Consider the following 15085-nt stretch of genomic DNA (forward strand, 5'->3'; position numbering starts at 1 on the left):
CCAATGACGGTGCTAAAGGAAACAATAAGAAGATCATTTAAGTCAGATTTATACTATATTCAGGTAATCATGAATGTCTGTACATTTAATGGCAATCCATCCAGCAACAGTCAACAGTGGGACGAGTCTCTACCAAAGACCTTGCACTAATGAGAGTGTGGTGAGTGGATTATCCTGTTGAATTTATATATTAGACTTTTCAATGCTGTAGGCACCATAGACCATCAACTCCATTTAACTATTGTGGATGTAGAAACACACCTCGCACTGTGCAAATAAAACCATACCCATCTACTTGGTTAGATACCCCCAGAGGCAAGACAGACTATTGTTATTTTTGTGTTACCTTTTTATATCTAAAGGCTTTAAACTTATAATATAAACTTAGTTCAACTCAGTGAGCATCATGTCTGCATCTATTTTTGTCAGATATGTGTGTGTTGAATGGAAAATACAAAGCAGACTGAAACCACTCTGCCCATACAACTTTATTAGCTAAAATAAAAGGCACATGTGTCATCCAATGTGATGGATGACTAGTTTCAAGCCTCAGAAAGACAGAGTTCCTGTTGTATTGGGGTGATAATATATACGTATTTCATTAAAAAAAAAAAAAACACTACAGTATGCTTTGGAAAAAAGCATAATTATTCTGCCATAATGATCTTTTAACAATACTGTACACAGACAAGCTGTCAGGATATTGGTCAATCAGTCCTCCCACACATCATCTTCCACTTTTCTGCTACTGCTTTCTGGTCCAGTCTTAATAGTAGCATGTCTGGGTTCAGGATTAATCCTTGCTTCAGTCTGTACTCACGGCTGTAGTGTTCGCTGACACTGGACATGCGTCAGAGAAGAATGGGGCTCTCTAGTGTGTGGTCTCTGTTGCTAATCCTCATGACAGCTTATTGACCATTATAGCTCGAGGCTGGGGAGGCTTTTAGCAGCAGCCAATACTGCCGGAGCCTCCTCTGCTGTGGCCCATTGTGTGTTGACAAAGAAAGGCTGCATCTTTAACCTTTCACCTTTAAAACCTTCGCAACCTCCGCTGCTATCAGCTCCCCATCAAAATAACATACAGCCTCTTGTCCCCTCTTCTCCCTCCTTATGGATGGAGACATGCATGCTCAGTGTGGCATTTACCACAGGTTGCTGTTGTCAGCCTGGCATCAGCATCCTGAGCTCGAGGTGGCAGAAGAAGTGTTAGCAAGCATTTAATGTGGTGATTTATCCACTAATTAAAGCATGAACTCTTAAGCATCGCTCTGTCTCACTGCCTGTGGGAACAAGCAGCAGCAGCAGCAGCAGCAGCAGCAGCAGCAGACAAACAAACAGATCTGGCTTGCAGTTCCTGCTACCTACATCACTGCTCAAACACTAGTCAATTGAAAATTTGCAGTAAAATTTAGTTAATTAATCAGGATATTGATGGACAGAAAAAATGGCCGCTTTGTTGTCGATTGATTGATCATCAACTTTCAAGCAAATGTGACAAACACAGCGGTTCCAGCTTATCAAGAGTGAGGGTTTACTTTTTTTCTGAAGGAAGAGTTTTGGACAGATGGTCAGACAAAACATGCTGTGAATATGGTATCTTTCAATGTGTGATGCCATGGAGAGAGCCAAGCAAACTAACCATTGATTTATTTCATGATCACTTTATCTGGTGATCATGTTTTCGTCTAACTGTTAAACCATTTTGTCAACAAAATGTGGAAATCGGACTAGGAGACGTCATCAAACTACTTATTTTGTCTGACAAACTGACCCAATATTTTCTATTATTATCATTATTACTAGTGCAGGGCCTGTTCTAAACGTGCCTGTTTGGGATGGGATGTTTACATGGCCTTTGTAAATGCTCCAGAGCTACATCAGAATGATTCCTTGCCATTAGTGAGTCCTCCTTAAACAGTTCAACTATATACTGTCCCTTTTCTTTATAAACAGTCTATTATTATCTGCATTATTATCTTCAATATATACTTTTCTACCATTACATGGTTAAAATACTCCTAAGTTCAGTTGTCGTTGCCCTCTTTACACAACTATCCACACTTGATAATGTAATGCATATTGCACTACAGCCGACACAACATTCCTTACTAGAAAGCACCATATGGCTGAACTGATTTGGGCACGAGGCCACAATGTAGAGGCTTAAACAGCAGATATTGAATGTACACCAAGTCACCCACCCTCTGATGCCATAAGACCTCCCCAAGAATCCTCCTCAGTCCATCACTGTCCCTGCTCCTCTGTCCCAGATGGCCAGGGTTCCGCATGGCCAGTGGAGGGCAACACCAGCCTGTTATCTGAGTAAGCTGGCCTCTACCTGCTAGCCTGACCGAGCATGGGCCGGCCCCACTCTTATCTCAGAACTGCAACCCACACAGGCACCGTCTTTAACGTCACACTGAGAGGGCCTGGTCTAAAAAAACACCAGGCAAGAGAAAGAGGCCATGTGGTCACCAAAAAAAGCCGAACTGAATTAAGATGAATAATTACTAACAATAATAATTGATTAATAACTATCAATAGGCAGCAATTTGTAGAATTGCTATTAGTAAAATATTGCAAATATTCACTTGTTGCAGCTTCTGAAAAGTGAACATTTGTTGCCTTTCCTTTTCTTTCATGAGATTAGATCAAACCTGTGGGCTATGGACTGTTAATCAGACATAAGAGGAAAGTATAATTTAATATTTAGTAGTTATTAGTTAGTATAGTAAAACAAAATGTACTAATTCTGTAAACATGATGTAGGCAAATGAATGAAGTGACGATTGAAAATTTTGTCAGGACATGAAAGAACATGAAAATTCCAAATTTGGAAACTAAACTTTTTTTATGACACTTTGTGTTTCTGTTATTTGGTGTTCAATGTTATTGTTTTAATTCCAAAAAGGATTTTGGACATTTAACATTGTATTCGATTTTTGCTAAATCAATCATGGTTGATAAATGTTTAAATTAATGATGGTTCTTAAACCAAAAGATTTCATACTGAGCACCATGGCTGAACAGGCCAACAGAAGCTTTGCCCTCACCAATGAAAATCTGTGGATCAAGGTATCAAAGTGCTGGCTATTAACTAACTGTGACCACACATTGGCACAAACAACTCTCATCGTCCGAGCACAGAAAATATACACACAAGAAAGGATTTGAGAGATTACACTTGAACAATACAGTTGTGGGTTGTGTAATGTCTGCTTTCTGCTCAATCAATCAGTCAGTCACCCCTCCCAACAGTAAGATGGATGAGAGGAAGCAGCAACCACAGATAGATCATTGTTTTCATTCTGCAGCAGGACAGAATGAATCCTGTGCTGGCTGAGAGGTCACAGCAGAGAGGGCTGCTTTACCCCTTGGGCACCCCCCCACCTGCAGAAGAGACACCCATGCATGACAGGAGCCTCAGACAGCCTTAAAAGGAGCAGATGGGGTTATAACTAAGTATGGAGTGGAGACATGGAGACATTGACACTGTCACCCCGCTAAATAAGAAGCAAGTAATTTAGAGGAGATTAGCTCCATGGCACAATTCTCAAAAGCGTGTTTTAAAACAGACATCACGGAAGATGGAGAGGAAGTGGCATTCCACCAGCTAAGATGATTTTCACCTTGCCTGGAGAGATAGCCTGATAAATTAAAAGAAAGCACTCAGAAATGCAAGAACCTAAGAACAACCCCAGGTTCCTCTTCAGCACTGTAGAGCCGACAGAGAGTCACGGCTCTACTGATCCATCTATTCCTTTAGCAGGAGCAAAGATTTCATTGGCTTCTTTACAAATAAAATTGTAACCATCACGGAAAACATTCACCACCTCCTCCCCATGAACAGCACAGATACATTGTCTAGTTCAGAAACCATAGAACCACCTGTAGCACCAGATTTTTATTCGGACCACTTTCCTCAGTCGATCTTTCTGAACTGACTTCTCTAGTTTCCTCCTCTAAACGTTCAACTTGTCTATTAGACTCTGTCCCAACTAGACTTTTTAAGGAGGTTTTTCCTTTAATTAAGCGTCCACAAGCACCGACAATCATATTTGACTAGAAATGGCATCATTTACACTGTGTTTTAAACCTAAAAGTCCTTGATATTCTCCTCGAAGCTATGTTCGCGTTTGCACACACGCACACTCAGAAAACTGCACACACTGCACACAAGCTCTCGCCCAAGGGCATGCATGGGGTGCACGTTAGGATTGCTACGTCTGCTAGCATCGCTAATGCCAGTAGTGAACTTTTAGCATATTCGTGTATGAATGTTGCGGCTTCCGGACACTTGGATGATTCTTGGAAGAATTACTATTGCAACAACACATCAGTAGGGTAAAACTAACCTGTCTGTGATTATGTGGATGACACCACACGAGCAGTATGGAGGCATGTTGTTTTATTACATCTGAAGAAAGGGTCACCTTGGCTGCAACACTGTTTACCCCTGAGACTCCTGAAGGGTTCTGTGGACTCAAACCCTTCACCCACCCGTCCATCGGCATAGTGGTGAGTAGATAATGAGGGAATTTAAATTTTTCAGTCAACTATCCCTTTAAAAGGCATGGATGGCCCATAACCTTTTACTTCTAAATTCAGACAAAACAGAAGTCATTGTATTTGGCCCTAAACACCTCAGAGAAAATTTGTCTGACCAGACAGTCACTTTGGATGGTATTAGCTTGGCCCCCAGCTCTACTGTGAAACATGATGGTTACAAAACTCTTGCTGGTGGAGGTTTCTTCCAGTAAATGAGGGAGTTTTTTCTCTCCACAGTCACCAAAATGCTTGCTCATTGTGTGAGCTGTTGGGTTCCTCTATGATCTATGTAATGTGCCTTGAGATAATGTTTATTATGGTCACTTTTATGCAACAACGTGGCTGAAACAGACCTGCTGCTGAATCACTCTATCTAGCCTCCGATAACAATTCATTAATCTTTCTACAAGAGGTAAATGTTGCTTCCAGAGGGTGTGAATGGGCTTCAAATTCTTATAGGCTACGAATTACCTGGTCCAACAGGTACACCCTAAATTAAATACTGACACCTTTGAGTACAACCACTCAGGAACAGTTGTGTGAGCGCCATCTTCAACATGACAAACAGTCTAGGTCCTGATTAGCAGTCTGTCTTTAAGGCCTGGTCGGGGTCAGAGCCCCTCAACGCTGCATGGTGGATATTACATATGACAGATTGTGAAGGAACTCAAGTGTTGGCTTTCACAGGCTGCTCCGCAGTCATCCCTTTGACCTCTACACCTGACCCTTGACCTAGCTGTGTAACAGCGCAGCACAATGTCTACTCTGTCCTCCCCGCTGCTTCTGGCTGACAAAGCGCTGCACAGCCCCGTGGTGCTGCCTCCCAGCGCCACTCAAGTTCACAGGGCATGCTCCATGCTCATGAGATCGCACTTTGACCAGCAGCAGCGTTTGACGGTCATCACCTGGAGGACTTAGCATTTAAACCTTCTGTAATGCAGGTAGCATTGGAGTACAATACTTTTTACATCATCTGAAAAAATTATTAAAGAACACAACATCCTATAGACTTGAAAAAAAACTGAATTTAAGATGCACGGCCCAACATGAAAATTATTTTATACATTTTACATCTAATGTGGAGTTCCATTACGTTTTGGAGTAGTATAGTCACTATTTCCCAGCCTTTTCCAACGGAATCAGACTAAAACCACAAATAACAGTTTTTACATTTCTGTGCATGGCTTCAGCAAGTGGATTTTTACAACTTGGGCTGAGCAAAATTAAAGATAACAAATAAGTCAAACTGTGCAAATGAAGGTAAAAAATTAAGAAGAAATCCCAAAACATATATTTATTTTGTGTTATCAGGAGCATCAACTTCAGAAAACAATGAAAGTAAAGTGGATTCAATATTGGAAAAGTATGTTTAAAATAGTTCAAATGACTGAGCACTTCGGGATAACCTGTAGCTCACATCAAGTGCTTTACCAAGCCAGTATTTATTCATGAAATATTATCAATGAAGATTTTCCCCCAATTTTAAGCACAACTTTCTCTTTTAATGATGATGATGAAAATCTGATTAATCATTGATATTAAACTGATAAAGTTCAGGTAATAATCCACCCTTCCTTTTATCAATGCTTCGGCGTAACCTCTGATGTCAAACAATGGGGTGGAGGCCATTTGTTATAGCCTCGGAGACTTTTTCACAGAGCAGTCATCAGTGTATGTTATGTTAACCTAATGAATGTATGTCTTCATCTTTGCTAATCCCGGCGGGCGGCTGGGCGGAGGGTCACGCTGTGGTCAGAGGGGCGGAGGCTCTGTCACCGCTGCTTGACACGCTCAAAGGACCAACTTCCCTTTCATCATACCAGGGGTCAGAGTTTTACTACCTCCCAGAGCCAGCGAGCGTACTGCACTGTGCAAACTCAGACCTGTAGCAGCCATCTGATAATCATCACCTTACAAAACACACCAAAAAACAAAACAAACCAGGGGCATCTCCCTGAAGCCACTGGGCCACATTTACATTCAGCTCTATCTCACTTCTTGCTGAGAGCGGACTCTGGGGATGGCTTCTGAGCGACACTTTGAATTGAGGCTGCAAGTTGGTAAAATACAGACACGTTAAGCTCTGCAGCCAAAACTCAACTCTTTCACTCGTGTTCTCTCTCTCAGGAACTATGCTGCTGTAACCTGTGGCAGTGCAACTCTGAGCTCAACTTCAGGTAACGTTCAGTTCATTGTTCAGACCAAAACATCAACAATTTATTTACTGATATTCACTGCATGATATAGTAGTGGAGTATACATATATATGTTTGGTTTTTTTTCACAATGTATCCATTTCAGTTCACTTTAGATTCTGCTGCTGCAATTCTACCCCCCACACACACACACATCAAACACATAGAAGACACAGACAAAGATGTCAAGACAGTTTGTGGTGATAAGAGCTGACAGAGGTGTCAGGGTGCTGTAAACATGATCGCGTGATCTTCGCACGGAATTAATACGCAACTTTCTGCCTCTGCCTGCTGTACCACCTGCACAAAATGTGATGGGACACTTTGGACTATTTTCCGACATTTGACAGAATTAACGATTAGTGGACAATCACGAAAAATCCTGGAAGACATCCTGGTTTTGGAGAGATTTTTTAGGTGCAGTCCTAGCTCTCCAGCATTAAGTCCTGCAATTCAAAACGAACTCAAGTGAGCAATGCAGGAAATGTTTGCTCCTCACAGTGTGTTTGTGTGTGTAATGAGAACAGTAATGGTTTAGCACATACCTGTTAAAAGAGTCAATATACACAGCTCTGTGTGTCTTTTCTGTTGACTGTGATATGATCAGTGGGGATTTAAGGACTGTGCTTCAGCAGCCAATCATCTTCAACCCTTTCCCATCTTCTCGGCATGGAAGGACCTCTGCTGCCAAACCCCCGCACCTTCTCTTCACACAAATCACCTGTGAGTTTCTTCTCTAATTCAAAAGTCAGATGTCAAACGTAGGATGACACCTAACTGTTATGACTACTTACAGGAGACCCCATTCTCCCCTCTAAAATGGAAATAGCGTTTCTAAACTGAAATGGCTCAGCTGCTCTTTTATGACCCCCCAACAACTGCATCCTCCAGCCCTGCCGTTTCACAGGAAAGTCATCCCTGCTCTACATACCAAGTTCAGTGTTTTACAGCTGCCTGTAAACTCATCCTCCACCCAAATTCAAACTCAAATTGAAGACGTTTATGACCTCTGGCTAGGCTACGTGTTAAATATCGCAGAGGTCTGACAAAAACGTGGCCTGCAGATGACCAGTGTCACTGTACCAACTGTCCCCCATACTTACTAGAATACCTTTCCCCTTAAAAATATGGTTTATGGCATTGAGCTTCTTCCTCCCCAATCCTCCCCCGCTGCTCATCAGCAGCTGTTAGCGCCTCAGGTTGTGCCAGGATGGAGCTAACAAACATCCCAGAGAGCGGCCTCACTGCCATCCCAGCCTGTAGCTCATGGATCAAGTGGAGGCTGTAAATACTTTCCTGGGTTACGTGGAGGTCAGCAGAGAGCGGGCCATTAATGCTTCAAGAGCAACATCCCACTGACCCTGGTCACCGTTCCCATAGCGCTCACTCCCACCTCCCCCATGTGTCCCTCACAGCTCACGCAACAACAAACTCACAGGCACAGCCTCAGGGAAGATTGTGGGCTGTGTGCAATGATGACAACAGTGCTGCAAGTCACAAAAACTAAACTGATTGAAAAGTTCTTTTCACATTCAAATGACAGGTTTGGTGATCAAACTGAATTAAAGATGTAAAGATTCCCATTTATTTTAAATGATTTGACCAATTCTTTGGAAAATGTAAACTGGAGGAGTACATGTTCCACAAAGTCACAAACAGTAAATTAAAAGTGCTGACTTCACACCCTGTCACACAATTTATCAAGCCCCATTCTTTTTTACTTTAATTTCTTAATTTACTTTTTTCCCCATGAGCGACATTCTGTTATGTCAATAAATCAATCAATTAGTCAATCAAAAGAGAATTGGACTTTTCTCTATAAAACATTTGTCATTTTCGAGCAAAAATGCCAAAACGTTTATAGGTCAGTGTCTTCAATTTTTTTTTATTTATAAACGTAACATGTTTTGGTTATGGGCAGCTACAAACTGTGATGATGATACAATTCTCATATTTGACTGCTTTGTGATTTAATTAAATGATACTTTTTAATGGTACTAAATTTGACACTTTTAATCACGCCAGAATTGATGACAAACTTTCTGTTATAGTGCAAAATTGCACTAAACAGAGCACTGGCCATTTACTGAGTAGTAAACATAGTTCTTATCGACATCTCAGTTCGGACATAGCTTTTAATCACATGTTTATAATGACAGTGACACTTTTATGTGACCTGACTATTTGAATACGATCATAAGAACAGGATGAAAACTCCTGTGCCGTGCTATACTATACTGTGCTGTGCCGTGCTTTGCTGTGTTGCGCATGAATGGCTATGCTGCTGTTCTGTCATTGATGTTGCATCACCATCTGACCATCTTCATTGTGACCACATACATGTGTGTTGCCTGGAAACAGGCGCATCGGGATCAAGGACATTCAGCCTCCAGACCTCTCAGACAGAAGCGGACCTCATTCCTCACACTCAGTCCTCACCTTACAATGATCCCAGAATTTACATTCACCTACATTCCCTGGTCTTTGAATGCATTCTCTGGTCTCCCTAAATCTACATTAGTATATCTAAAGCTGCAACATCCATTGTCCTTCACCCTCAACAAGAGTAAGGAAAAACTACCCAAAAACCTTTTAACAGGGGAAAAAAACATAGAAACCTCAGAGAGATCCGTCTCCCAGGATGGACAGAAGTGCAGTGGATGCCTTGTTGTCTATAATGAAAAGCTAAAACCGTAATAACTTAAATGTTCATGTCTTTAAATAGGGATAAAAACGAATTAATTATTTTCATGGAGATAAAACACATATATATACAACCAAATATATACAGAACTTGACACTTTTTAAAAAATATATACAAGTTTTCATATTGACGCATATTGGCCTGATAAACAATTAAATAATAAATAATTAGTACAACGGCATATATGAAGTTCTTTTAAAAAAAGACTAAACGAAAAAAATCTTTTCAGCAACATCTTGAAATGCTTTGAGTTAATATTTTATCATTCATTCTTCAAAAACTCAAATAGCAGTTTTTACCAATCCTCTATGACTACTACATCTGTCAATTCAAAATCTACTTTACTGTGTTATTTCGTTGAATTTATTCAGCAAGTGGTAAAAAAAAAAACAGAACCATATGTCAGCATTATTTTAAGCCCTATGCAACATTATAATATAATCCTAAATAATTACTTTGGCCTGTTTTCCTTTTCAATACCAGGGTCGAACGATCAGGCTCAAGTCTTTTATTTTTGTCTGCAGGCCTTCATGCTGACGACTCACTAAAATCCCTTCATTCATCAATATTAAGCCTTTAAAATGGAGAAGAAAAAAAACATCTGCTGTGGAGCTTGTTGTGAGATGAATCACCTTGTTTGAAATGCTAATCACCATGGGTGAGCATTTTCTTGCATCTGCTTAAATTATCTTGGAATGCCCTAAAAGGAACCTCCTTGTTTTACAACATTTAGTGAAATAATATCCTTCACTCTCCATTTAATTTTGTTTTTAAAAAAAATATCATTGTAACAGGCCTCGTCAGTATCTGTCTGATGTTTCAATGGAAAAAATGTTTAATAAATTGGGTGTATTAACATTTAGCACTGAACTAAAGAACAGATATTTTATGGCATGCTTGATCAAATTCAGGCCCTTACAGAAAACACAAGCACCCAAAGTATGCATCAGTTTGGTTATCTTACCTCTGCTGGATTTCCTTACTTTACTTATTTACAGGCCCTAAACAGAAAATCCAATACTTACTAAATAACTAACCAAATTCACTCAAAATAGTAGATATATAGATATCAAGTCATGGTTTCCCCAATTAATCATTGAAGAGCTGCAACTATAAGTTACAAGATGAGGCCTTTAAATTCACCAGTAACTGCTTTGACATATTGTTTTATTTTGACTTTAATAATCTTACATGCTAAATGAAGCACTAATTTGTAGTGTCGAATATAAAAGAGATTAACTCAATCTCTTGGTAATATTCTGAGAGTAAAAACATCTTTCATTGCATGTTTTATTTGGGGATTTTTTTTCCTGTTATCGTAAAGTTACTGTAACAAAGCAACAAGGCCCGTGTCCACTATTTCAGTTTAGATTATATTTATTCTTATCCATATAAATTTATTCTTATCCACAAAACACTCATGTAAGAACAGAAAGTTCTGTTTAAATCTCACTGTGTGTGTGTGTGTGTGTGTGTGTGTGTGTGTGTGTGTGTGTGTGTGTGTGTGTGTGTGTGTGTGTGTGTGTGTGTGTGTGTGAGGTGAGGCGAGGTGCAGCTCGTGTCCTGGCTGCTGTTGAAACAGATCTAATGATAGCAGAGGAAGCCAAGTTAAGAAAAAGAAGAAAACATGACATGATGGATCACATCTGCCCGTGCCCCCCCCAGTCTCCCTCTTCCACTAACCAACACCAGCCCCTCCTCCTCTACTGTACTCCTCCTGGCTTATCATTCAAGCGTCACACTGGGGGGTTTCGCATCCTGTCCCTGCCCCACCCATTGTCAGCCGTCCCCTTCACCCTGCCCCGAGGGACAGGACAGATCCCCCCACACACACCAGAACAGAGGCTGACAAGGCACTTTCTTTCAGCCCATCTACCCCAATGTGCCAGCCTGCAAACCCCCAAGGCCCAAACATGGATCCACACAAACACACAACCCCCTTCCACCCACACAACCTGTCTTCCTCCTTCTCTCTACTTCTTCTCCCAGTGAGTTGAATTACATTTAAAAAAAGGATACTTCACTGAGCAGAGGGTGGGAGGGGGGAATACCAAATTCCTGGTCAATTCAAAGATCAATGCAAATTGAGTTTGTTCTTCAAATGTGGTTATGTCATCCAGGGGCTGGAGGAGGGTTCAGCTCCTTTGTTTCTACAACAATGTGAGTTGATAAAAAGATTCTACAGTCAACACTTCTGCACTTTTCACCAATCAGTGATGGGTTAACCAGCTGGACTTTAACATCTGTAACATCTGTCCATCCTCTAAGGTGGCAACTAAATTCTAATTCTACTGACACCTTTATTTTCTTTTTTGAAAATGGAACCTTTTTTTTTCCCCCGACCAAAAAGTCCAAAGCTAAGAGATTAATTAACTATCAAAATAACTATTATTTCAACAAATCAATAAAGCAACTACACATTATTTAAAAAGGCCTTCTTCAATCAATATTATTATTCTGTGTACTATTAGATCGTGATAATGATGAAAGTGTGACAAGAATATTAAAAGAACCCTGTTCAGGACAATGTTTTAATCGCTAAAATGCTTTAAATTTTGTGAATCTTATTTTATCAGTCTTACCAAACTGCCCATTATAAAACTGATGATTTCAAAATTAAATCCTGATCAAGGGCTTATAAATTATTCCCAAACATATTCAGTGTTGGTTTATTCCTTCATGTATCTGTATTTATATGTACATTTATGTTATCTGTGTATTTGTTGTATACTCTTTATTGTTTTAGCATGAAAGAGGGAAAACATGATACATTATTAAAATTGTTATTTTAAGTATGAATATGAGTATGACTGCAACTGACAATTATTTTCATTATATATAAATCTGTTGAGTATTGATTTATCAATTAATTGTATGGTCTATTAAATGTCAATAATTATTTTGAAAAGAATTGTGAGATTTCCCAGAAGCCTGGTGAGGATGTCTTCCAAAGGTTTGAAAATCTGTCACATTTAAGAAGCTGGACCCAGTGAATATCTAAGTTTTTTACTTGATAAATTACTTTAAATGATTTAGGGTTTAATTATTGGTGACTGATGATGATCAGTTTGCCCTAATTGACTAAGCAATTAATACAATTTAAAAAATCCAAACTATATGTTGCTATAAAAATCTGCTGTTGCTGCAGAGAAGCCGGAACTTCTATGCATTTATGCAAATAGATATTTAGTAAACACTTTTTATCTACTTACTGTTATATTTATCACCTATTTATTGATTTCACAATTGTTAAAATGCTGTTTGCAAAAACCTCACAGAGCTCCATCACAGAGCAGAACGTTTGGACAGGACATATCCATCACATTCTCATGGGCCTTCATGTAGCTTTTTAACTGAGCTCATGAAGTCACCTGTTATTCTACACGCACGTCACGCACACGCACACACACACACACACACACACGTACCAAGCAGAGAACACGGTGCAGTTTAATGTCCACTTCAGTCGCTGTGCTCAGAGCACTTAAAGGAATTTGAATCTTGGAAATGTCAATAAATCTTCAGTCGCCCGCGTAGGTGCAGGATACCGGCCTGGCCGCTGGGAGGTGGCCCAGTGTGGGGATGGGTTTGGGCCTGGCCCCGGTCCGTATGGACCATACGACGAAAAAATAAACCTTAACAAATGACATGAGGAGCGAGCTGTGGGTGGTCTCCACCTCCAGGTATTCTCATCTGAAGACAGTGGGATGAACAGGCCACAGATCAGGCTGACCGTCAGCCACACGAACCATGCATCTCGTCGTACTGTCGCTCTTCCTTCCTCTCTCCTCTCTCCATCTCCTCCACCCTGTGCAGCGCAGGCACCACCGGATTTTGGGAACTGAAACACTAATGGCTTCAGGGCGTTCTCCAAGTTCAAAAGTTCACCTTTTACGATCTCCCCGAGCCTGACTGACCACCTCCAAATAAAAACATTCCGACCTCTGTTCCCAGTGAGTCCAGCACTCTCTCACACTCACACACACACACTCACACGCACACACACACACTCTCTCACACACACACACACACACACACACACACACACACACACACACAGCAGTGTTGAATAACTCCCACTTAAACAAAACGAGGAGACAAATCAAACTTCACAATTTGGGGCAGAATGCGCTCTGTGATAACTGCAGGTGATTTCCCTTGGTGACTGGCAGTAAAGTTGATGTGAGCGCATTCATGATGACACACAGCCTGGGGTTTATTCCTGCAGGTATGTAGCCTACAGTTTGGAGAAGGTGCGTTGACGTGCGTGTGAAAGCTCAGGCAGCACTAATGGTCGCACTGGTTGGAGGTGAGGACAGAAATGATCCAATCACGGACAGCAGCGGTGTGTTGCACAGGATACACGGTGCTGTGTGTGTGAGTGTGTGTGTGTGTGTGAGTGTGAACATGCAGGACCATGCTCCGGGGCGTGTTCGCCTACCGTTGACGGACTTGGTGTTGTTTCTTTCCGGGTAGTCGAACCCATTCGTCCTCTTCTCTATCTCCATCCTCCTGCATGGGCTGATCCCGAGTCAGCCCGACGTCGCCTCTCACCACCGCGGAAAACCTGCACACTGCTGCTGCTGCTGAGGGGACAGTGGTGGTGGTGGTGGTGAAGATGATGATGAAGAAGGTGCAGTCTGAGGTGATTCGTGCTGGCGCTGCTTTGTCCCTCCTCAGCCTGGATGGCTCACTCCTCCGACCGCCGTCCCCTGCTTCAGTCAGCGGGGAGTAACTGGATCCACACCCCCAGGGATGGTGCGTTCACGGCCTGCCAGGACGGTGGAGGATAGTGGCTTCCAATTAGAAAGCTGACTCATGGCCCGAATGATGTTCAAACTTCAAAGCAAGTGAGACAAAGTATTAAAGGCACAATCTCCCTCTTATAAATGAAGAGTTGAATCCATGCGCAATTAACAAATAACATAATTAATTTATCATACACACAGACCAAAAACAAAATAGCCTCACCTCTCCACAAAAACTGACCCTGAACTGTAAATGCTTTGTTTGAATACAATTAGAATAGGTTGTTATAATATTGTTTCAAGTAGAGCTACATATGTGTAATAGGCCTACAATGTAGACTATAGCCCCCTCCATTAGTCAGATTCAATCAAATTGAAATGTTATTTCTATAGCCTATATTCACAACACATTATTTGCCTCAAAGGGTATAAGGGCTATACACATAAAATTGTATTAATTGAGTGTGATTGATCCCTCTCCCAGGGTGGACCGAAGTGCAATAGATGCAGCATATAGCAGAGCACATCAAAGAATAACAATATAGTTGTATTTATTATTTATATGTTCATGTTTAAGATGGAAAGATGAACATGAGAAGAGTTGAGAGTTTCAGCTATTATTTCCTGGTATTTACACCTGTGTTAAACAACTTAACACATTTTATTTGAGACGCATTTTTCAAGTGAGCAGAAACATGGCAACATTTACACATGTGCCTTGTTGCCCATGTGATGCCTTTTCCGTTGATTATTTAAATCTTACATAGACCAGAATGTCAGCTCTTGGGTTTCATCCATGAAAATTGTGTAAATGGTTAAAAACTATAAAACATCATGGAGAGCAGGTTGATGTCTATAGGAGAAAAACAGAGACATTTAGAAGCAGAGAA

The 15085-nt window shown here is 40.9% G+C and overlaps 1 protein-coding gene across 3 annotated transcripts in view; it reads right to left on the reverse strand.

Annotated features, from left to right (window-relative positions):
• The window catches only part of nr6a1a (nuclear receptor subfamily 6, group A, member 1a), an 85427-nt gene that overhangs the window by 68819 nt on the left and 1523 nt on the right, over window positions 1-15085 (reverse strand). The window contains exon 1 of one of the 3 annotated variants that reach the window (XM_034595795.1): window positions 13889-13955. In XM_034595795.1, the coding sequence (XP_034451686.1) occupies window positions 13889-13955 (67 nt within the window). Of the gene's footprint in view, window positions 1-13888; window positions 14219-15085 lie in introns of those variants that run through there. The other 2 variants (XM_034595796.1, XM_034595794.1) reach the window with 2 other exon arrangements.

The sequence above is a fragment of the Hippoglossus hippoglossus genome, chromosome 9, assembly GCF_009819705.1.
Source record: "Hippoglossus hippoglossus isolate fHipHip1 chromosome 9, fHipHip1.pri, whole genome shotgun sequence".
Taxonomy (NCBI): domain Eukaryota; kingdom Metazoa; phylum Chordata; class Actinopteri; order Pleuronectiformes; family Pleuronectidae; genus Hippoglossus; species Hippoglossus hippoglossus.